This window comes from Purpureocillium takamizusanense, chromosome 1, assembly GCF_022605165.1.
Source record: "Purpureocillium takamizusanense chromosome 1, complete sequence".
Lineage (NCBI taxonomy): Eukaryota > Fungi > Ascomycota > Sordariomycetes > Hypocreales > Ophiocordycipitaceae > Purpureocillium > Purpureocillium takamizusanense.
In genome coordinates this window covers 2,717,386-2,738,039 of record NC_063068.1, presented here as the reverse complement: position 1 = coordinate 2,738,039, position 20,654 = coordinate 2,717,386, and the positions used below count along the sequence as shown (strand labels likewise).

Genomic DNA, 20,654 nt, shown 5'->3' with positions numbered 1-20,654 from the left:
GTACAATGGACAAAGCAAAACGACTGCGCGCCCTTCGACACCTGGTGAGGCCTCATCCCGATCGCACTAGGCGCTTCCGCCTATCTGCCGTGCTGTATCTATCTCCAAGGCACAGCCCTTTGCTAGTAGGGGATAGGTTGCATCCCGCATCATGAGCCGGGAAGATCGAGTGTTTCATGTCCAAGGCCCGCATGTGCGCTTCGGGTATCTTATTCGAAGCAGTACGTAGACCAACATCTGCCGTCGAACACACTATATAATCTTGTCAGGGACATGAGCCAATTGGTGTATCATATGGGACGTGTTGGTCCACAGTGTTCGATCCTGGTGTTCATCTTGCTAGCTAACTGCTACTATGAAAAACAGGGAGGCGAGCTGTGCATTAGACGTGGATGCATGGGGGATCGGCGCATGGTCTTCATGCAACACTGTCAAAGCATCGCAAACCAAGGCCTTCGTCAATCAGTAGGCTTAACGCTAGTGAAAATGCAGTACATGGCCATAGCGGCGTTGTTGTCCCATCCTATCGGCTGACAACCGGGTATTGTTCGTCGCTCTGTTTACGCCGCCCCTTGCACAGCCCGTCGTCATTCATTTCGGCCGTTATCCGCATCTTATTTAGTTCTCAGAAGTCTTCAAGAGGGAGGCGCAGAGCTCCTGCTATACGACGTGGCCGCCCAGGGACCCTGGTCGAGCTCCGCATGCATGATCGCCTTTGGCCGCGGCCACATGGCGACGCAGTTCTCCACGCTCAACGACGGTTCCCTGTTGCGTACAATCAGGACACTTTCAACAGTCCCCTTGTCCCATTCGTGCACCTCATCGTTGATGCGGCGCTCTACAGGCCGACCGGCCGGCACAACGGCAACGCTCTTGGTGAGGACGTCAGTGAGCAGGCTGGGCTGTTTCCAAATGTTGGTTTTCTCGTCATGGGCACTCTTCCAGACGCTAACACGCAACTGATATGTGTGCCCCGCGGCTGCAGGTCGGAACTCGAGATTCTCAAAGGCGAACCACATCTTGCCTGAAAAGGTCGCGCTCAGGGGAACTACGTTGACACCACTCAGGACCGAGTCGACGCCATGGGCAGACTGGTTCTTCTCCAGCCGTCTGCCGTCAACGACGGCGAGCTCCAGGCGGGCTTGGTAGAGGTGCGGTCGAAGGGCCTCTTCATCGGGCACTCGGACAAAGACGGTGATATGCGGAACAATTTTCTCGCCGATGGGCTGAACCGAGGGCAAGAGGCCCACCCTCATATCTGGTTGATTTCCTGCCATGATTGTGAGATGTTCTTGAACAAGATTGGGATTTCGCAACAGTGGAGTTCGTAACAACAGTGACTTTCACAGCAACAATAGGCTTTGCGATACAATGAAGACGATGACAATGTATTGCAGGGCCATGGGTCATTTATACCTTCTTCTGAGCAGCCGTCGAGGTTGACCGATAACAAAAAGTTGCGTCACGGTCTTTGAAGCTGGGCTCGTTCAGTATCATCAGGCGAGCCCGCCATCTGAACAGCGGTGGCGGAACTGTCGCCGCCGCGTAAGGCCATGCCTCTAGACTTGCCGAGCACCTGTGAATCTGAAACGGGACGAACTGTTCCGAAGGTTCGGGCATCTGAACAGTGGCATGTTCCCAGTGCGTTCAACGGACGATGGACCGAGTCAAGACACACACCCAAAGGTTTGTCCTGGGCGCATGATGAGACGAGAACCAGTGAGGCGACAGAGCAATCACGCAGCGCACACATGGTAGACAAGGGCACTCAGGCATGACGCAGCGGCTCCAAGAGGCCCTGCAATACCACGATGAACGCCAATGACTGCATCGAGCACCGCCCCGCCATCATCGTCTCCGACACCGGGGTCACCCAAACGAACCGCTAGGGCGGATCGACTCGGGGGTGACTTGTCTCAGAGTTGGGGCCAACGTCCCCCTCGGGCGTCGCAGCAGCGTTGCGTCATGTGGACATGCGCATTGAGTCTGGGACTGAAAGCTGCGCCACCGAGGACGAGGCTGGCATATAAACGGCCCCGCGGCGTCGTCTGTTGTTGTCCGGGAATCGTCTCCGCATGGCGGCTGTTGTGCCGTTTGTTGTTTGCGCTGCTCTTTTGTCAACATCAACAATGGGAGGCGTTGCTTTGCCCGTCCGAACCCCGACGCCACCTGCCTGAATCATCCATCTCGTCGAGAGAAACAAAAGAAAAGAAGACGGCGGCGGTCCTTTGGACGTGAACCTGAGAGAAGCTGATTACTATCGAGTATCGACAGGCAGGTCGACATATGGATCGCTGCTCGTCGTGCGAGGCAGCAGGCATTTGGCGAGGTTCGCCCATCTTATCGATACGCACGTCGGACCCCAGCTCTGCCCGCATTGCCCCTCCGCCTTGCAACCTTGAAAACTTGCCTTGAAGAGGGGCCTGGCAGCACCAACAGTGGCGCATCACTCACAAGCCCACGGGGTCCCAACCGAGTTTGACTCTGGATCCTAAGCACGGCCAGCAAGCAGGGTTCTTTGGCACCACCCCCGTGCAACCTACGGTTCCTGCGGTGGTGCGCAAACAGTGGCCTGAGTGGGCTTTCCGCCCCTAAAAATGGCCGCTAGCACCGCGCCTCCGCCAATACCGGCACTCGCCCCAGGCACCGTCATCCGCGCCCAGCGGGGCGCGTCACCGCCGCCCGGCAACCTGGAATCTGGCGAGCGATCCCCCCAATTTTGTTTACTCGCCTCGGGCTCCAGCTCGCCGCCGGGGCCCCAATGCCTGTGCTCCGGCTGCCGCGCCAGCGGCATCCGTGCTAGCAGCACCATACATGGTGCTATTATCAACACCACTACCACCACGTGCGACGGCGACAACGACGACGACGGCGTCGCTCCTCCCTACTCGTTCTCACATAGCAACCCCAGACACTCGTACACCTCCGACTGCAGCTCCTCGACGACGCGCACGCATCAATCCAGGCCGTCCCGCTCGCCCACACAGTCGAGCGTCTCCACGTCTGCCACCAGCGTCGTCGACTCAGACGGGCCAGGAGACCACCACCACCAGCAGGCCGCACCCCCAAGCCGTCGTCGGCAGGCCGTCCCCACCAACCGCAGCAGGCGAGACAAAGAGCTGCTGCATGCAGCGCGCCAGCAGCGGTCAGGAATCAACAGGCCGCCGCCGTTGGGCCCCGACAAGACAAAGGACGCGGCGAGAGCGCCCTGGCTGCGTCACAGAGGCTCCAGTGGGAGCGCCAACGCTGCCCATCGCACAACCAGCAACACCAGCAACCCCCTCGACGACGCCCGAGCAGCCCTCGAGCCGCCGCATGACCAGATTCTCACGAGGATGACGTTTACCGAACAGCAGCGCTGGATCACCGTCCAGCAAAAGACGTTCACAAAATGGTGCGTAACACCCCCCTTATCCCTCGCCCGCATCGGCGGGGCCGTCGTGTCCGCTGGCTGCTCACGCGACGCTGTGCAGGTTGAATACCAAGCTTGATGCCCGGGATCTCGAGGTCAAGGACTTGGTCAGCGACCTCAGCGATGGTGTAAGTTGCTACATCCCTCGACGCGAAGCCGCCCAGCTCCGTGCTGACCTGCCAGGTGATGCTCATCCATCTGCTCGAATGCCTCTCCAACGAGTCCCTCGGCCGCTACGCCTCGAAACCGAAGTTGCGCGTGCAAAAGTTCGAAAATGCCAACCTGGCCCTGGACTTTATCAAGTCCCGCGGTATTCAAATGACGAATATCGGTGCCGAAGATGTCGTCGACGGCAATCGCAAGATCGTCCTCGGCCTAATATGGACGCTGATCCTGCGCTTCACCATCAGCGACATCAACGAAGAGGGCATGTCAGCCAAGGAAGGCCTGCTGCTTTGGTGTCAGCGAAAGACAGCATGCTACGACGAGGTCGAAGTGCGAGACTTCAGCGCCAGCTGGAACGACGGGCTGGCGTTTTGTGCCCTGCTCGACATCCACAGACCCGACCTCATCGACTTTGACGCCCTGGACAAGTCGGACCACCGCGGCAACATGCAGCTCGCCTTTGACATTGCCCACGAAGAGATCGGCATCCCCAAACTGCTCGACGTTGAAGATGTGTGCGATGTTCCCAAACCTGACGAGCGAAGTCTCATGACCTATATAGCGTACTGGTTCCATGCCTTCTCTCAGATGGAAAAGGTCGAAAACGCCGGTCGCCGCGTCGAAAAGTTCGTCAACAACATGCAAGGCGCCTGGGAGATGCAGAGTGCCTACGAGCGGCGCATGCGTCAGCTCCTCAAGACGCTCAGCAACCAGGTCGAACAGTGGCAAGGAGCCAAGTTTGAAGGCACGTATGCTGACGCCAAGGCGCAGGCTGCTGAGTTCGCCGAGTACAAGCGCGGGCTCAAGCGAGAGTGGGTGGCGGAAAAGAGCGACCTTGCCACGTTGCTGGGCAATATCAAGACCAAGCTGGGGACATACCGGCTTCGCCCGTATGAGCCGCCCGCCGAGCTGCGGCTGGAGGTGCTGGAGCGGGACTGGGCGACGCTGGCCAAGGCCGAGATGACCCGGGCACAGCTGATAAACGAGACAATTCGAGAGTAAGCAGGTCACCGTTGCACGAACCGGCGGAACGCACGAGGCTAACCACCACCCCTTGCAGCATCAAGAACGCCCTGCGGAAGTCTTTTGCGGACAAGGTCAACGACTTCGCCATGGCCCTCAACACGATGCAGCTGGCCATCTCCGGGCTGGACGGCGACGTCGAGGATCAGTTGCATCACGTCAGGAAGCTAAGCGACAACCTCGCCCCGCTAGACCGGTACCTGGAGACCATCGCGGCCGTTGACGCCAAGTGCACCGAGGCCAACATCGAGGAGAACGACTTCACGACGTATACGTACGATGAGCTGTCGTACGAGCTGGGGCTTGTCAAGTCGTCGGTGCAGAAAAAGCTGTCGTTCCTGGAGAACCAGATGGTGGCACGCAACATGACGAACCTGACGCCGATACAGCTCGAAGAATTTGAGAGCGTGTTCCGGCACTTTGACCGCGACGACACCAACTCGTTGCAGGAGCTAGAGTTCAGCGCCGCATTGGCGTCTCTGGGGTTGGTCTTCTCAGAGGACGAAATGCACGACTACTTTGTGGAGACGTCCAACGGGCGCGACTACGTCACGTTTGAGCAGTTCATCCGGTTCATGGTGGACGTGACGGAGGACCAGAATACGGCAGAGCAGGTGTTCCAGTCGTTCCGGGAGGTGGCCGATGGCAAACCGTACGTGACGGAGATGGATCTGCGGCACAGCCTGGTGCCGGATGAGGTGATTGACCAGCTAGTGGAGATGATGCCGCCGCACAAGGGACCAGACATGTCGGGCGACCGTGGCCAGCCGCAGTACGACTACATCTCCTTCATGGAGAAGCTCATCAACGAGGAGCGGGCGGCAGCGGCGACGGGGGCAGCGACAGACGTGCCAAGCGGCGTGCTCCAAGACAGGACCAATGTCGGCGAGGCGAGCCCGCGGCGGGATACAAAGACGAACGGCATGGGCCGATGATGGGAATAAAACAGCGAGATCAAGGACAGGGATGGCAATGCGGTGCGGCATTTCGCCGCTCTCCCTTGCAAGTATATATAATGTATGGTCTTGGGGCTGGTGAGCGGGTCCTTGCGGCCCCCGGGGGTGTATTAGTGCAACGCATAAAGCATCACTGGATGGTGTTCACAGTCAGGACGCGAGTTGGACGCGGAGCAGTGACTGGGACGGAATCGAATCATCATTCTTGGGTACAGGTACTAGCAATCTCGAGTTGCGTGCTGGCCGGCATGACATGACATGACATGGCATGACACTCGGCCATGATAGGAGAGAGCATTACCGTGTAGATTGATAGGACAAGGAGAGTGTGTATATCTATCTATCCAGATGTCTTCACGAGGGCACGAGAGTCATGGACGAAAGCAGACACTCACTCGAGCTGCGTTGCAAACAGACACTACACGGCTTGCCCCCTCGCCTTCCCCCCATCACGGCGGACCAGGCTCGCCACTTCAGACGGCCCTATTGCCAGTCCTCCGCTGATCACCTTCTCCCAAGTCGTCGCACAGCCTCGCGCTTGTGAGCACTCCCTGCAGCCTGGAGCCCTTTATGCCGTTTTTGCCGGTCTCAGTCCGCTCTCGTCCGTCGTAGCTTGCTGACCGTTGTGGCCAAGCACGCGAAAGGGAGGGGGTGCAAGGGCCGCGTCGCGTCGCAGCGTTGGCCGTTTGCAATTTATGGGATATGCATGTGCATGCGACCATTGCCCACCATCCCCCCTCATTTCTCTCTCTCCTCCTTCCTCTTCCTCCTCCCCACTGCTCGGCAAGTTGTTTATACGGATGCATATGTCAAAAGGCCCGGAGCTATTACTCACGTCCGTTGCTGCCGTGTTATCAAGCGACCCCCCCCCCCCTTTGACGGAACATTTAAGCGGTAGTCGTAATTATATACGTAGGATTGTCGTCTGATGGTGACACAGGCAGCGGGGAATAAAAGGCCACGGGCGGCTTGAGGAAACGGTTAATAGTCTGCTTCGTCTAAGCCCAGCTATTCCTGGCCCTTTTCCCTGCTACCGCCTCTATCCAGCGTTGCCCCTGAACTCGTCCGCCATGGACCACGTTCTCAACCCTTGGCTTGTAGCCAACGACGGATACAGTGTCCTAGGAATATGTGCTCTCTTGCTTGTGTTTGTTCGTCAGCGCCATTCTGGGGTGGGCTGTTGTGGTGCCCAGAATCTCGAGTGATAACGTAGGAACGCAGGCCGCGGCATATCTCGTCTCCCTCGCCGTATACCGCATCTGGTTCCATCCCCTCTCCGTGTTTCCGGGCCCGCCGCTGCTCGCCGCGTTCTACGCCCCATACGTCTACCATAACTATCTCAGGGGGACCTGGACCGTGCAAACGGTCGGCAAGCTCCACCGCAGGTACGGCAACGTCGTGCGCATCGGGCCCAACCACCTGGCTGTCGACGGCGCCGTGGCCTGGCCCCAGGTGTACGGGCACCGCAGGCAAGGGCAGCAGGAGTTCGCCAAGCTCGCTGGCGTCAGCGTGGGGGAGAACCACAGCATCACCGACGCCCCTCTGGAGCTCCATCGCCGACTGAGAAGGCATCTCGGCGAGGCCTTCCGCGACTCGGCCACGGCGGCGCACGAGCCGAGATTCGCGCTGCATGCAGACCTGCTGCTCCGTCGCCTCGAAGAGCGAGCCGACAGAGCCGAGGTAGTGAACATCGTCGACTGGCTCACGTTTGATGCGTTCGATACCTTTGGCGACTTCGCCCTCTCCGAGGCCTTTGGCTGTCTCGACAAGGCCGACTACCACCCCTGGGTGCTCGAGATTGGACAAGGGATTCGGGGCATGTCGACACGCCGGGCATATCAGTGCTACCCGGTCTTGGGGCTCATTGCGGACTCGTTTAGCGTCAAGAGGCAGGCGCAGCATCTTTGGGACTTTCGAAAGAGCGTTCGGGCCGTGGCGGCTGAGCTCACGGAGCAGAAAAAGGATGCCATCGACGGAAAGCAGGATTTGTTGACGCACATGATGCAAAAGCGACACGGCGTCGACGCAATGTCTATGCCCGAGATTATGGAAAACATCCCCATCTTCGTCCTCGCCGGAAGCGAGACAAATGCCAATTCGCTTTGCGGCTTCTTCTTCCACGTCCTCCAGCACCCCAACGTATACGAGACGCTGACCCGCGAGATCCGAACGGCGTTTAAAGCCGAGGAGGACATCTCGTTTCGTTCCGTCCCCAGGCTGGAGTACATGCAGGCCGCCATCAACGAGGCTCTGAGAATTTACCCGCCGGGCGCCGAGCTGCCGGCTAGAACATCGCCCGGAACTTGCATCGAGGGCAAATATGTTCCCGAAGGAGTGAGCGCGCTCTCTCTTCCCTGTCGCGCTTTCTTGGCTTGGCTTGGGATGGATGGCCTCTGCTAACGCAAAAGTGCTTGCTGCCAGGCTCGCATTTCGGTGCATCAGTATTCGACCTTTCGCAACCCAGAGCACTTTGTTGACCCCGAGTCTTTCATACCCGAACGATGGCTGTCGAAGGAGCATCCCCTTTACGACGCGCGCTTTCGCGATGAAAACAAGGCCGTCTTCAAGCCGTTCAGCGCCGGACCCCGCGACTGCATGGGTAAGGCTCTGGCGATGCACCATTTGCGCTACACCATCGCTCGGATTCTGTATCGGTTAGACATGACCCCCTGTCCGGGGCAGGAGGGCTGGCAAGAGGACCAGACTGTCCGCTTATCTTGGGTCAAGGGGCCGCTATATGTCCGACTTCGGAGGTGTGCCGCCTAGGGGCCGTCCAAGGCGTTCTGAGCCTTGTTCGTCTTGGAGAGTCGTGGGAGCTCATTTTCATATTCTGCGGATACCTCTGATCGATCCCGGTGGTGCTGCCCAAGCTTCGACCAGCGAGCACTTGAGGCGAAGGAAAGTCAAAGCAAAGGAAAAAGGGAGGAGGGGAAAGGAACCGACGAGGAAGACCAGCAAAACGATGGCCAAAGTGGCAAAACTTAACGGGTGGGCCAAGTCCGCCAAGAAAGCGGCCGTCATCAGGGAGCGCGCTTCCCCTCAAGTTCGCTTTTTTCTCTCCGCAACAGGCTGTAGGGTCCAGCGCTAGGTTACGAAGACCGAAAAGGCTTTCGCCCTCTCTCGCAAGACCGCGAGTCGAACGGCCCTGTGGAAAGTGTACGTAGAGAGCACTATACCACTAGGCCATTCGCCCCTCTCGCGGCTGCTGGGTACGAGCATGTGTTTTATGTTCACTTAAGTAGCGTTCGCACGCTCCCATACTTCGCGCAATACGCGGGTGCCATGGTGTTGGATATAGATTCAGTGCGTCGCGCTGGCAACGGCGTCTTGGGGACGACTTATACGCGCTATCCCGTGACTTCCTAGGTTGGCAAGGGGTGGTTCCGGGGACCCACATCAGGTGGAGAAGGCCGCCTGGTCACAGCAAACGAACAACAGGTCATGTGACTGCCGCTCAATGTTCAATTTGCCTGCTGAGCTGAGTGCCGTTCATTAGTTAGCGAGACTCTTTCGTTTATCAACTCGCTCAATCTCTAATAAGCATTCGTGTGAGGTCGCAACCAAGTGGTTTTCATATCCTACCACAGCATAATCAACGCAGATTCCTGGCACCTCGAAAGTAACATGGATTTGGCTGTCGCATTGCTGCTGTCCTAGCAAAGAAGTACGAAGTATACGCTGATGGGTTTTCATACCAATCTGGTCCGTCTTCTAAGCCAATCCTGGATAGTAGCCGATGCCGATTCCGCCATGCTTCTGCCCCATATGAGCGTACACGGGAGGTCCCGAAGAGAACGTCTCCAAGCACACCCAGCAAATATGGGCATTACAAGCGGTACAAGTCATATGATTGCATCCGAAAGACTTTTGTATCATGACCCCGCATTTTGGACAGTCTTTGATGCCGGATTCCGCCTTGAGAGCTTTCAGTGCCTTGTAATCGTCGGATGCGAGGTAGTGGTATTCGGCACAGGTCTGACCGTCATGTGAGGCGTTGCATGCCGTGCATACGGCCTTGACACAGGAGGGGCATTTGAATAAGAGGCTCTCATCCGTGCCAGCTGCGCTGTCTTGGTGTTCCGATGCCTTCGCCGCGCGATAGATTTGCCCGCAATCGGGAGTGGGGCAGTTCTTCAGCTGGTTGAGATTGTGTCTGAGGTGAGTTAAGAAAGCAGCCTCCAGTATATCTTCCAAGGCCGCGGATGGGAGGTGCGCCTGAAGCTCGGTCAGCGAAACCACCTCGCCGCACGTGCCAGCATCGCCAGCATGGCGTTGGCACCGGACAGGCGGACCGGAGTTGACGCCGTCAAGGCAGAGGTTCTCGAAGCAGCTGGCGCAGTAGACATGCTTGCAGGCCGTCTGTACCGGGTTCTCGGCTTCCGTCCAGCAGATGGCGCAGTCGCTGATCGAATCGCCCTCTTGCTTCACCTGGGATGCCAGTTCCCCGCTCTGGAGCATTCGCTGCGCAACTTTAAAATCGCGTTCGGATCCCATCACTAAAATACGTTGGCGGCCAGGAGTGATGTCCACGCTGACTTTGTCTCTTCCAATGGCCGCGGCGATGGCTTGATAACCACCCTTGATGGCGCGGGAAAGTTGTTGCGCATTGAGTTCAATCACATGGGTCGAAGATGAGTCAGTCTTGGAAAGCTCAGTCAGCGCATCTTGTGCCTGTTGGCACTGCGGCCGAGGACCCAGGAGTCGGAGCCGACATCTGCGCTTGTCGCGGACAATGAGAATGCCAAGTTTCTGCTCGAGCTGCTTCATCTTCTCATAAGTCTGGCCGTTGACAGCAAAGGACGGAGACCATATGGCTTTCCCGTCCTTCATCAGCACCTCTCCATCAATCATCTCCTCCAGTGTGGCCTTGGCTTTAGCCACATCCTCACTGGCTTCACCTTCGAGTTTTAGGACCCGAAGACCGTGGATAGGGGGATATGCTTTGTAGACCAGATGCTGCTTTGCCCAGGCTTCCTCATGCCTGTTTATACCTGGTTCAACGACGTTGTAGACGCGACTGGGGACCTTGAGCCTCGCCGAGTGAACGAGCTGCACTGTCAGCTTGCCATTGTTGAATGGCAGCGTCGTATTGTTGAGTGACATGGCGGCCTGCCTCGCATCGGCGTCGTTCACAAACCAAGCCTTAGCTTTGAAACGCTTCCCGGCTCCTTCTATGCCACTCTCCCACCGCTCCAGCGGCCCAGCTTTGAGCAACAACGACTCAATCGACGTATTTGCCGTTGTTAGATCGACGTCGTAGCTCGGCCCGCCCAACTCTACGTGGCGCGGGGCCAATTCGTCGCAAATATCTTTTGTGATATCCCCTGGCCGGGCCAGTGCCGGAACGTCGAAAAGCATTACAGTCCACGCCAAATGGTTCCCACCACTTCTGCCGTATCGAAGCCTCCCAGCGCGTGCATATCTTCCGCCGCGTGCAGGCTGGGAGGGACCGGTGGGCTCCTTGCACCGAACCTCTTGGTTTAGAACTTTGAAGTGACCAGCTGAGAATCCCTTGCTGACGCGTCTGGCAATGAATTCACTACCAAAGTTCAACCACACGGTTTGGCTTGGTTTGTGCCACGAGCAATACACCTTTCTCGAGTCGACACGTCGGTAATTGGTCGTCTGGGGCATCGGGGCCCTGATCGACACAGCTTTGGGATAATCGAGATCATTTGTGGCTAATTTGCCACAAAGGCGTTTCGAGAACTGAGGATCTTCAACCCTCACATCGGCACTGCACGAAGCATTATCCATCGGTGCCGAAATGCGGACGCAGCTTTCCTGCACGGCGAGACCGTGAGATGTGATAAGGTCGACGACGTGGCTTACGGTCGCATCCCGAGGTAGGCCGCTGATGCGAACTGCAGAGAAGTCAGAAGGGAGGCTCACCTTGGTCACAACGGCTCCATCTCCGAAGTAGACCAAGGCGCCTCTGAGCTCCCGACACCAGTTCTCGGGCGCTGAGTCTTCCTACAAGCCGATTAGCCCATGCGCAAACCACGAGATTCTTCTGGGCACTGATCTTGGTACCTCATCTTGCTCTACCCCATCTGTGTCATCTTGTTGCATGTCATGTGCAAATGGACATCTTTCACCCTTGACACAGAACCCTCGTAAGAGGAACCGACAGGGGACCTGCGCGCGCGTATCCACTGGTGGTGTCGTGAAGCTAGGACGTCCACTCACACTAGTAGTAGTGGTAGTGCCTGGGCCTATACCACCGTGTGTTCTTCCATCTTCTTCGGGATGAGGAAAAGGGCAGGCACTGCCGTTACGGCAACGACCTTGGGAAAAGAACTTGCAGGGGGGTAGTCCATGCCTGGGCCGCGAATCTGATGGCGGCGGGCTGACGAATGGCAAACGAACCGTGTCATTCATGTCCGCGGCGGACACTCCAAGTGACTGACAAATATACAGCAGCCCGTTGGTCAAGGTAACTGTTGGCTTTGAAGCAAGATGCTCTTGTTGTCGAGATCGTCTCCGCGTCGTACGATGCGATACGGTGCTTAAGCAGCAGCCGCAATGCTCTATGGCCAGAGGCCACGTGATTCCGTGTCACGTCGACGAAAAGCGGGAGCCTCTCCATGTTGTCCAATACAGGCGTGCGTTCCGAGGCTCGACTGGCGAATCTAAACGTGCGCGGGTTCATATACTACGAAGTAGAGATGGATCGGTAAAGGCGCAGTACAGTTTGCGACCAGCGTGTCTACCCAGGCCCCAACACTGAGGGAAGGAACCTCGGCACCACTATAAAGAAAAAGGTGGGTGGGACCCTCCGCACTCACTAACTATACTGTACACCAACACCCACAGGGGCTTCCTCAACACCACGCCCAACCATCCACCTATCTTTCCCCTCGCTAGCAGCGAGTCCTCAACCTACCGCACCTGCCCGCGTCCCCGCCAGTTGGGCTCCTGTCCCTCCGTCCTTTTGACTCTCCTCGCAGTCACCTCTTCCGCGCGCACAGCAACAGGAGTCGATGGCGTCCAAGACCTCTTCCAAGCCCGCGGCCACCAAGCCGCCGGCCTCGCCCGTCAAGACGGCATACTTGGTGCTCTACAACTTCGCATCGGCCGTCGCGTGGAGCGTCGTCCTCGGCCGCGTCCTCGCCGTCTGCGCACTTCGCGGGCCGCAGTTCGCCTACGCCGCTGCCGGCGAGTGGACCAAGTGGACGCAGACGGCGGCCGCCCTGGAGGTTGCGCACTCGCTGCTCGGTTCGTTGTTTCTTTGCCTGCCTTACTCCCCGCTTCCCCTCGTTGTCTTGTCTCTATTCCAATTTTTTAGCTAACTATCGTATCTACGACTCTTCCAGGCGTCGTTCGCGCTCCACTCTTTACCACTCTGACGCAAGTCTCGTCGCGCTTCCTCCTCGTCTGGGCCATTGTCGACTCCTTCCCCTTCCTCGCCACCTCGCCCTTGTACTCGTCCATGCTCGTTGCCTGGTCCGTCACCGAGGTCATCCGCTACTCCTTCTTTGCCCTCTCCCTGTCCGGCTGGCAGCCCGCCGCCCTGACCTGGCTGCGCTACAACACCTTCTTCGTTCTCTACCCCATCGGCATCACCAGCGAGTGCGCCCTCATATACCTTGCCACAGTACCCGCAGCGATGCGCAACCCCGTCGAGCCGTACATTCTCTATGCCGCCTTGGCCATCTATGTTCCTGGTATGTCACCCTTGCGCCTATACCATTGTGTACTTCTAACGGGCCAGGCTCCTACATGCTCTACACGCACATGATATCCCAGCGGAGAAAGGTTCTACGTGCTCAAAAGGCTCGGGCCGGCAAAGCGCAGTAAGCTGCTGGCTCCAGAAGACGTATAGAGTGCAAGCTACGATCGCCGCAGAGGCAATGACTCTCTCTGCATGAAGCGATAGTGTGCCGGTTGGGTACCATTGAGTATGCAATTGCACTGCCCTTCTTGCGTAAGCCAGTATGGAATGCAAACAAGAAGCATAAAACCGGATAGTCGGATCAGAAGAGGGTATATAGACGGATCACGGTGTACTCTAGAAACAAACTACCTAATGTATCAAACGATTCATCATCGCACCAGGTTCCGCTCGGACGGTGTGCCTCTACGCCCATGCATTCTCCAAGCTCACTTCACCATATGCCTTGCTGCTCCCTTGGTCGACCCTTTGCGTGCTGCTCTCGTACCATTCGTTTTGTGACCATGCTTCGATCAAGCCTGCCGCGTCGCTGGCCAGCTCTTCATATGCCGGGTTCTCCCCGGGCTCAAACATGCCTACAAAGCCACCATGTCAGCTGCCACTTCCAAGTCGCACATCGAGAGGGGGGGGTGAAAAGGAGGGGCCCGGTGCGACGCACTCATATGCGCCTGCGTCTCGTCCGTGGCCTTGTCATTGACGGCCTCGCGCCACTCCCCGGCGCTCATCTTCTTGGGCAGGTTGCAGAACGTGCGGTCCGGACCCAGCACGGTCCCGACCATGCTTACTGTCTTTGACGGCGCCGCCCGGCCCAGGCGCGTGTACAGGTTGGCGAAGCCCACGTCGAGCTCCTCGCCCAGGCGTACCATGCCGCGCACCCGCTTCTTGAGCTCCTCAGGCCGCGCGAGGCACCCCACGAACTCGAGGTGGGACGACGCCCACGTGAAGCCCGTCGTGATCTGGTCGCGGTTCGCCCACGCGGCTGCCCCTCCCGCGGCGACGGCGCCCGCTGCGCCCGCAAACATGGCGACCTTGCCCCATTTGCCCCATGGAGATGACGACGATGACGACGACGAAGGGGCCGGGGACGGCGACGAGGACTTGGCCGGTGCCGCGATGGCCTTGGGGGCGCCAGCGCCAGCGCCAGCGCCACCGGCCGCCTTGCTGGTCGACCCCCAAAGGGTGCTCCCCAGGCCGCTCAGCTGCGAGAGCGTCGCCGCCGCGGCCTGGTAGTTCTGGTACTGGCCCTCCGCGCCGTGCGCGACAACCCCCGGCGAGATGCCCAGGTACGGCGTGTCGAACGCCAGCACGCCCTGGACGTACGGGAACATGAGCGCGTTGAAGGGCCTGCCACCGCTGCTGCCGCCGTCCTCGGACTTTTGGATGCCGTCCTCGGTGTAGATGGGCTTCTCGGAGGCCAGCGCAATGACCATTTCGGCAGCGACGATGCCGCCCATGGAATGCCCGATGAGAACGGTGCGCACCGACGGGTCCACCGTCGGGGACGGCGTGCCGGCCGCGACCTCCAGGTCAATGACCTTTTCCTCCAGCCTGATTTTTTTTTTTCCAATCGACGTCAGAGAAACGAACCATCATTTCCGACGGGCAGGCAGTAGGGGCTCCGGGAGAAAGGGGCCTGTAAAACGGGTAAGGACACCTACCAGTCGCGGAAGCGGCTCACGCATTGCCCCAGATCACCTCTCGTGTCGTACCTGGGGTAGACGAGCACGCGGACGTCCACCTTGGGCAGCCTGCGCGCGACTGCATCCCTGAGGTCACGCGTGAACTGGTAGTCGGCGCCAAACGTCTCCTCGCCACCCTGCGCGGCGCATCGCTAGTTAGCTACGCCAGTTACCAGACAAGACCTGGAACGTGGGCGACAGCCGCACAAGAAAGTCGGCGGGGGATATGCGTGTGCGTCACCCTCGGCTCGCTTACCTTGAAGCCGTGGATAAAGCAAAGGACCAGCGTCTTCTTCATGATGTCGCCATTGATTCCCTACCAGCTTCACGATGCTCTTGAAAGGCAGCCGCTAGATTGGTGCGATGTGGCGCGCTGAAGGAGAGAATAGAAGTCGAGGTCAATGTCGATAGGTGGTCAAGTGTGGCAAAGTTACCGTCCCCATCGCTCACTCCCTCTCGGATCATCCACACCATCATCGCTGACACATCCAGCCAGTCACGCATTGCATCGCAGACGGCGCGCCCCGTCCAGTCGCCTCGCCAGGTGCTTCCATTTACGGCAATCCCTGTCCTCGCAGCGGATTAGTAGGGCAAATGAGGTCAAAGACATTCTCAGGATAACCTATTCACACTTTCCCGAATCAACATCGCGTCCACGAGGTGTCTCACGACATTACTGTGAATATGTGCCATAGTACATTTTACGTCCTGGTCTAAACAGCTCTGCTCGCTCTCCCGTCAGCCTCCTCCACCCCTCCCGCCTGCTGCGCGTGGTATACGACTTGCTGTCCTGAATCTCTTCCGTCGCTCTGATACACGTGCCCAATATTCCTGCCCGCCAAAACGCCGTGAAGCTCAAAATGGGCCTCGAAAAAACAGCAAGCATCAACCAGACGCCGCCTTTGTTGGCCACCGCGCCGTCGCATCACTACATCGTGTGTTTACAGCGTCACAGGACGCCAGAACAGGCCCCGCCAATTACACACCGCGTCAAGCCATGTTTCATTCCTCGTCGCTTTGGCCGTTCGTTTTGGAGCCGTTGGCCGCTGCCGCTGCCGCCGCCTCGCGAGCACTGCTCGAGATGATCTTGATCCGCGTCCCACTGGGCTGCGGTGTGCCTCCGTTGCCCGACGGCGCGGCAGACCCCGCCTTACCTCCACTCTCAAGCTCCTGAAGCTCGGGGTGCGCTTCCAGCTCTTCGCGATACTTGGTCGTGAAGAACTCCTAATCAATGCATCAGCAACGTCCCAATTACTCCGTGGGTGGGATGTCCCAGCACTTACATCCATAGTCTTGGCATCCTGGTAAAGGATGCTCCCGTCCTCATTGTATGTTTGGCAGTTCTTGATCATGAGGTCAAAGTCCTTGCGCATGTCTCCCAGGCTAGAATACTCCTCCTTTTTGATGCGGGTATTGATGTTGTTCATGCAAATGGGGTTCTGGATGATAACATAGTAGTCGGCGTAGTCGCGCTTTGGTGGCAGCTTGATGAACGGGCCGATGACCAGCCGCTTCCCGGCGTCTGACTCGTCGTCTTCCGCGGGCGGCTCGATGTCGTCCACCTCTAGGGTCATCAGCGCGTCGTACAGACTCCGGAGGCTCTTCTGCAGGATGTCTCGCTGCTGCGGGCTAAGTTTCGAGTCGGCGTTGTTCAGGCCGACCTTGCTGGGCCGCCCTTGAGGACCCCTGCGCTTCTTGGCCGGCGGTTCTTCCTCGCCATCCTCCGCCTTGCGCTTTTCATTCTTGCTGCCCGGTTTGCGCCCGCGTTTCTTGGGGGTTTCAATCTCCTCGGTGCTGGCGCGGCTCGCTGAGGGTGATTCGTCCGCCGCATTCGACACGGTCATCTTCTTCAGCCTGTTAGCCTCGCGCTTGTCCTTGCGAGCTTGCTTTCGAGCGGCAGCCGCCTCCGGGGAATCCTCGTCGTCATCAACCGCCATCAGCCACTGCTCTTCTGTCAGGCCGTCATCGTATCGCACCCTAGTGCGCTCGCGAGCACCACGTCCGAGAATGACTTCCTCGCTCTCCTCCTCGATGGGATTGCCTTCGTGGAGGTAGATGTCAGGGAGCTCTTCCTCGCCCATGAGACGAGGCTTGGCCTTGGCCCCGGCAACAGCGCCATAAACGGGATCCTTCGCCCGCTCCTCGTCAATCTTCTGGAAGACGCCCAGCTCATCATCGCTACGAGCAAGCATCATATTGAGCTCGTCATCTTCCATCTCGTCCTGTTCGCCCGACTCGGCCATGTCAGCTGTCTCCAAGAGCGTTCGAAGCATGGCGTCGCGATCCGTTTCGGAAGACTTGTTATCAAACCGACCGGCCTGAATGACCTTGCCATCCATGTCCAACTTGAACCTTGCACGCTCGAGAATCTTTTCTTCAACCGAATTGGAGCTGATGAGACGCAGAATTCGCACTTCGTTCTTCTGTCCGATACGGTGGGCACGATCCTGCGCCTGCAAGTCCTGGTGGGGGTTCCAGTCCGAGTCGTAGATGATGACGGTGTCAGCAGTCTGCAAGTTGAGACCAAGACCACCAGCGCGCGTCGACAGCAAGAACATGAAGTATTTGGAGTCTGGTGCGTTGAATTCTCGTAGGAGGTCGGACCGCTCGTCTGACTTGGTCGTACCATCCAGACGGAGGTACTCCATCTTCCTGTAGCGTAGGTAGTCTTCCATGATGTCCATGATGGCCGTCATTTGGAAGAACATCAGAACTCTATGTCCGGTCGCGTGGTACTTGGGCAGGATACGGTCCAGCAGCTCAAACTTGCCAGCCGTCCTCCAGAGCAAATCGTTGCTTATGCTCATGGGATTCATGACGTTCTCCACCTCGTCGAAAACGAATGGGTGATTGCAGAGCTTTCGCAGCTGCATAATCATGTTGCTCAGACCACGAGCATTCGTCTTGCCGCCCTTGCCGTCGCTCACCACGAGCTTGTTGTGCGTGACCATTTGCTTGTAAAGCTTCGACTGCAGAGCAGAGAACTTGCACTTGATAACCTTTTCCGTCTTGTCGGGCAAATCCTTTTCCACATCCTTCTTGAGACGACGCAGCAGGAATGGTCGCAACACCTTGTGCAGACGTCGAATGACAAGAATCTGCTCTTCTTCAGTGAGCTCCATCTTGTCCTGGCCACCCGTATTGGCGAACGGAGTGTTAAACCACTCGTCGAACGTCTTGACAGACTTGAAGATGTTGGGCAGGACGAAGTTGAGCATGGCCCACAGTTCGGCAAGGTTATTCTGCAGCGGGGTACCGGTGAGAATAAGCCGGAAGCGCGTCGAGTAGTACTGCTGGATCGTCGCACTGAGCTTCGAGTTTGTGTTCTTCATGCGATGGCCTTCGTCGATGATCATGTGGAACCACTTGATCTTGCTGAGGATCGGACGATCCTTGATGATGTACTCGTATGTCGTCAGCAGCACTTGGAATCGGCCCTGGCGAATCTTTTCCTGCTGCTGCTTTCGAGCATTGGGCGGACCCTTGTATACAATCCTCGAGACCGACGGCGCCCACTTCTCAAACTCGAGGTTCCAATTGGTCAGCGTGCTGAGAGGCACAATGACGAGGTACGGTCCACTTTGCTGCTTCCGCTCAATGAGATACGTAATCAAGCTAATTGTCTGGATAGTCTTGCCGAGACCCATTTCGTCGGCCAGGATACCGTTAAGGTTGTTGTTGTAAAGCGACAGCATCCACTGAAGACCCTTGAGCTGGTACTCCTTGAGAGAACCACCAACAAGGATGTTGGCCTGCTCCGTGACATCTTCACGGATGCGATGAGCCACTGCATAGTAGTCAATCTTTTTGCTGCTCTCCTCGTCTTCGTTGTCACTCTCCTCCTCGACAAAGTTCTCCGAGTCATCTCCATAGGCTTCAGCAGCTTGGCGTTGCTGAGCCTTGACGGAGGACGCAAGCTGGTGCAGAAAACCATCTGTCTGGCGAAGAAGGTGGGTGATACGGGTATCTTTGGCCTGGTCGAGCAGCTTGAGGTACGCCTCCTCGTCGTTGGCCTTGAGGGCCTGCAGACGCTGCTTGGCGGTCCTCTCGATGCGCTTTTGCTCCTCCTTCTCGATGTTGAAGTGCTGGGCGTACATGAGGCGGCTGAGTTTGTGAGACTTGGTGCGCTGGGTGTTGGCGGCCTCGTGAATCTCGGAACGGTGATGGCAGATGGCCCGGAGAAAGTCGACGTGTTTCTTTTTCTCACGGTTCTCGCGGGCATCACGCTGCTGCTTCTCCAGCTTCTCTGTGATGCGAGCCTCACGAACGTTCTGCTTCTTCATGCGACGATACAAGGAGCGGTTGGTGGTCATGGCGAGATTGTCGTAATGCATCATCTGGCGGCCAATCTTGTCGCGCAGGGCGCGCTGTTTGGCGTACAACCCCAGGCCCTTCATCTCGATTATGGCCTTGAGCTTCAGCGAGTCGTCCGCTTCGAGTGTCTCCTTCGTTGAGTCCCAGTGCGCGAGGTTGGCAGGCAAATTCTTAAGCTCCGCATAGCGTTGGCTCATGCGGTTGAACACGACGACTTCTCGCTCATAACGGAGATGATCAAAATCGACTCCGGTCGGGAAGACGCCGGGAATGAACCATCGGTTCTTGCGCTCGGCATGGTCTATATATTTGATGGTCGGCCGGATCATGCTCGTGCCGTACGGCGACTTGACCGTCTTATACATGTGCGGCTTGGGGAGTGACGAAGAATCGTCTTGGGGTGTCGTGTCTGGACCCGCGGTGGGCGGTTTCGAGGGCTCTTGGCCAGGCTGCGAAGTCTTGACTGGTGTTGTCTGCGCTGACTCCGTAGACACAGCTTGTCTTCGTTGCCGCTGGTTAAAGATGGCTTGTTGAAGCTGGGCAGAAACTCCCGCGTTTTTAGTGAGCAGCTTGAAAGCGTGTATCTGCTGCCTCAGCAGAGCAAGCTGCTGCTGGCTGAATTGGCTAGACGAGCCTGGCGCAGGGGTGGGCCCGGCGGTGACCGAAGAGTTCTGACTTGGTGCCGCAGTGGTGCCTTGAGATGTGGCAGTTTGTTGTTGAGACTGCGGCGTGCCTTGCTGGGGTCGCGCAGACTGCATACCATTGACCGTGCCGTTTGGCCCGTTTGGCATCTGCTGCTGCTGCTGCTGCTGCTGGCGCTGTTGTTGCTGTTGTTGTTGTTGTTGTTGCTGCTGCTGCATAAATTGCTGCTGATTCCGGCGCATGGAGTGCTGCTGCTGGAAGCTCATCAGGAAATGAGAAGCCTTGATGTACTCGGGGTCGGTGGGAGGGACACCCTGTTCCTTCATCTGCTTCAATTTCTAGAGGCCAGTTAGACGCATTGTCTGCAGGCGCAGACGCAAAAATATTGATCTAGAGCGCGTCAACAGAGCCCAAACTCACCCTGAAGACCTCTTCGGCCTGTTGTTTAGTCGCGCCGGCAGCCATGGGCGCGCCAGGGTGCTGCACCGCTGGCGGAGCCTGCACCGACGCCATATTGGGCTGTGTGAGTCTGCTGACACGATATATACCAGAGTACCTCCCAAACAGAGATGGAAAATCAGTCTCGGCTTATGTACGTTGCATGACGAGAGGGCGCAGGCGAATATCAGAGGTCGTCGCGGCGCGGGTGGCGCGTGGCCGCAGCTCGATGTCGCAGTAACAAAAACGAGCGTCCAGGAACCGAAAGCGGTAGGATTGTCGCGTCGACGAGGGCGACGAGAGAGGGGGTGTCGTCGTCGTTTGGCGTGGCCGAGGTGTGCACGTCTTGG

The 20,654-nt window shown here is 57.8% G+C and overlaps 7 protein-coding genes across 8 annotated transcripts; 3 read left to right on the top strand and 4 right to left on the bottom strand.

Moving 5' to 3' along the window:
* Positions 1–569: 569 nt before the first annotated feature.
* JDV02_000872 (uncharacterized protein) lies at positions 570–1,277 on the bottom strand (the record flags this gene model as incomplete). Its single annotated transcript, XM_047981742.1, has 1 exon — positions 570–1,277. One exon carries the CDS (start codon positions 1,275–1,277, stop codon positions 636–638), a length of 642 nt encoding a protein of 213 aa, XP_047837702.1. The 3' UTR covers positions 570–635.
* Positions 1,278–2,597: 1,320 nt separating this feature from the next.
* ain1 (alpha-actinin) lies at positions 2,598–5,535 on the top strand (the record flags this gene model as incomplete). The annotated part of the gene is made up of 4 exons (XM_047981741.1): positions 2,598–3,394; positions 3,474–3,540; positions 3,596–4,575; positions 4,638–5,535. The coding sequence occupies 4 exons, from the start codon at positions 2,598–2,600 to the stop codon at positions 5,533–5,535; spliced, it is 2,742 nt and encodes a 913-aa protein (XP_047837701.1).
* A 966-nt stretch (positions 5,536–6,501) lies between these two features.
* Positions 6,502–8,631, top strand: JDV02_000870 (uncharacterized protein). Its single transcript, XM_047981740.1, has 3 exons — positions 6,502–6,707; positions 6,778–7,890; positions 7,978–8,631. The coding sequence occupies exons 1-3, from the start codon at positions 6,627–6,629 to the stop codon at positions 8,320–8,322; spliced, it is 1,539 nt and encodes a 512-aa protein (XP_047837700.1). The 5' UTR covers positions 6,502–6,626; the 3' UTR covers positions 8,323–8,631.
* A 507-nt stretch (positions 8,632–9,138) lies between these two features.
* JDV02_000869 (uncharacterized protein) lies at positions 9,139–12,090 on the bottom strand. Of its 2 annotated transcripts, XM_047981738.1 has the most exons (2): positions 11,590–12,090; positions 9,139–11,529 (listed from the first exon to the last, which is right to left on the bottom strand). In XM_047981738.1, the coding sequence occupies exons 1-2, from the start codon at positions 11,935–11,937 to the stop codon at positions 9,268–9,270; spliced, it is 2,610 nt and encodes an 869-aa protein (XP_047837698.1). In that variant the 5' UTR covers positions 11,938–12,090; the 3' UTR covers positions 9,139–9,267. The 2 variants fall into 2 exon arrangements, with proteins under 2 accessions (XP_047837698.1, XP_047837699.1); XM_047981739.1 differs by having other exon boundaries at positions 9,139–12,090.
* Positions 12,091–12,188: 98 nt separating this feature from the next.
* JDV02_000868 (Very-long-chain (3R)-3-hydroxyacyl-CoA dehydratase) lies at positions 12,189–13,588 on the top strand. Its single transcript, XM_047981737.1, has 3 exons — positions 12,189–12,774; positions 12,873–13,223; positions 13,271–13,588. Exons 1-3 carry the CDS (start codon positions 12,540–12,542, stop codon positions 13,354–13,356), a joined length of 672 nt encoding a protein of 223 aa, XP_047837697.1. The 5' UTR covers positions 12,189–12,539; the 3' UTR covers positions 13,357–13,588.
* Positions 13,528–15,344, bottom strand: JDV02_000867 (uncharacterized protein). The gene is made up of 4 exons (XM_047981736.1): positions 15,167–15,344; positions 14,890–15,047; positions 13,890–14,779; positions 13,528–13,806 (listed from the first exon to the last, which is right to left on the bottom strand). The coding sequence occupies exons 1-4, from the start codon at positions 15,206–15,208 to the stop codon at positions 13,637–13,639; spliced, it is 1,260 nt and encodes a 419-aa protein (XP_047837696.1). The 5' UTR covers positions 15,209–15,344; the 3' UTR covers positions 13,528–13,636.
* Positions 15,345–15,912: 568 nt separating this feature from the next.
* On the bottom strand, positions 15,913–20,379 carry SNF2 (transcriptional regulator; the record flags this gene model as incomplete). The annotated part of the gene is made up of 3 exons (XM_047981735.1): positions 15,913–16,134; positions 16,194–20,204; positions 20,287–20,379. 3 exons carry the CDS (start codon positions 20,377–20,379, stop codon positions 15,913–15,915), a joined length of 4,326 nt encoding a protein of 1,441 aa, XP_047837695.1.
* Positions 20,380–20,654: the final 275 nt, after the last annotated feature.

What these genes read in the sequence shown, in the direction of transcription:
- JDV02_000870 (XM_047981740.1), top strand. Translation starts at nt 6,627, where the DNA reads ATGGACCACGTTCTCAACCCTTGGCTTGTAGCCAACGACGGATACAGT. An exon ending in GTGCTCTCTTGCTTGTGTTT is followed by an intron (nt 6,708 to 6,777) that starts GTTCGTCAGCGC and finishes GTAGGAACGCAG; the next exon opens with GCCGCGGCATATCTCGTCTC. An exon ending in GCAAATATGTTCCCGAAGGA is followed by an intron (nt 7,891 to 7,977) that starts GTGAGCGCGCTC and finishes GCTTGCTGCCAG; the next exon opens with GCTCGCATTTCGGTGCATCA.
- JDV02_000869 (XM_047981738.1), bottom strand. Translation starts at nt 11,937, where the DNA reads ATGAATGACACGGTTCGTTTGCCATTCGTCAGCCCGCCGCCATCAGAT. An exon ending in ATGGGGTAGAGCAAGATGAG is followed by an intron (nt 11,530 to 11,589) that starts GTACCAAGATCA and finishes ATCGGCTTGTAG; the next exon opens with GAAGACTCAGCGCCCGAGAA.
- JDV02_000868 (XM_047981737.1), top strand. Translation starts at nt 12,540, where the DNA reads ATGGCGTCCAAGACCTCTTCCAAGCCCGCGGCCACCAAGCCGCCGGCC. An exon ending in GGTTGCGCACTCGCTGCTCG is followed by an intron (nt 12,775 to 12,872) that starts GTTCGTTGTTTC and finishes CGACTCTTCCAG; the next exon opens with GCGTCGTTCGCGCTCCACTC. An exon ending in CTTGGCCATCTATGTTCCTG is followed by an intron (nt 13,224 to 13,270) that starts GTATGTCACCCT and finishes CTAACGGGCCAG; the next exon opens with GCTCCTACATGCTCTACACG.
- JDV02_000867 (XM_047981736.1), bottom strand. Translation starts at nt 15,208, where the DNA reads ATGAAGAAGACGCTGGTCCTTTGCTTTATCCACGGCTTCAAG. An exon ending in GCTTTATCCACGGCTTCAAG is followed by an intron (nt 15,048 to 15,166) that starts GTAAGCGAGCCG and finishes TGCGCCGCGCAG; the next exon opens with GGTGGCGAGGAGACGTTTGG. An exon ending in GTGAGCCGCTTCCGCGACTG is followed by an intron (nt 14,780 to 14,889) that starts GTAGGTGTCCTT and finishes AAAAAAAATCAG; the next exon opens with GCTGGAGGAAAAGGTCATTG.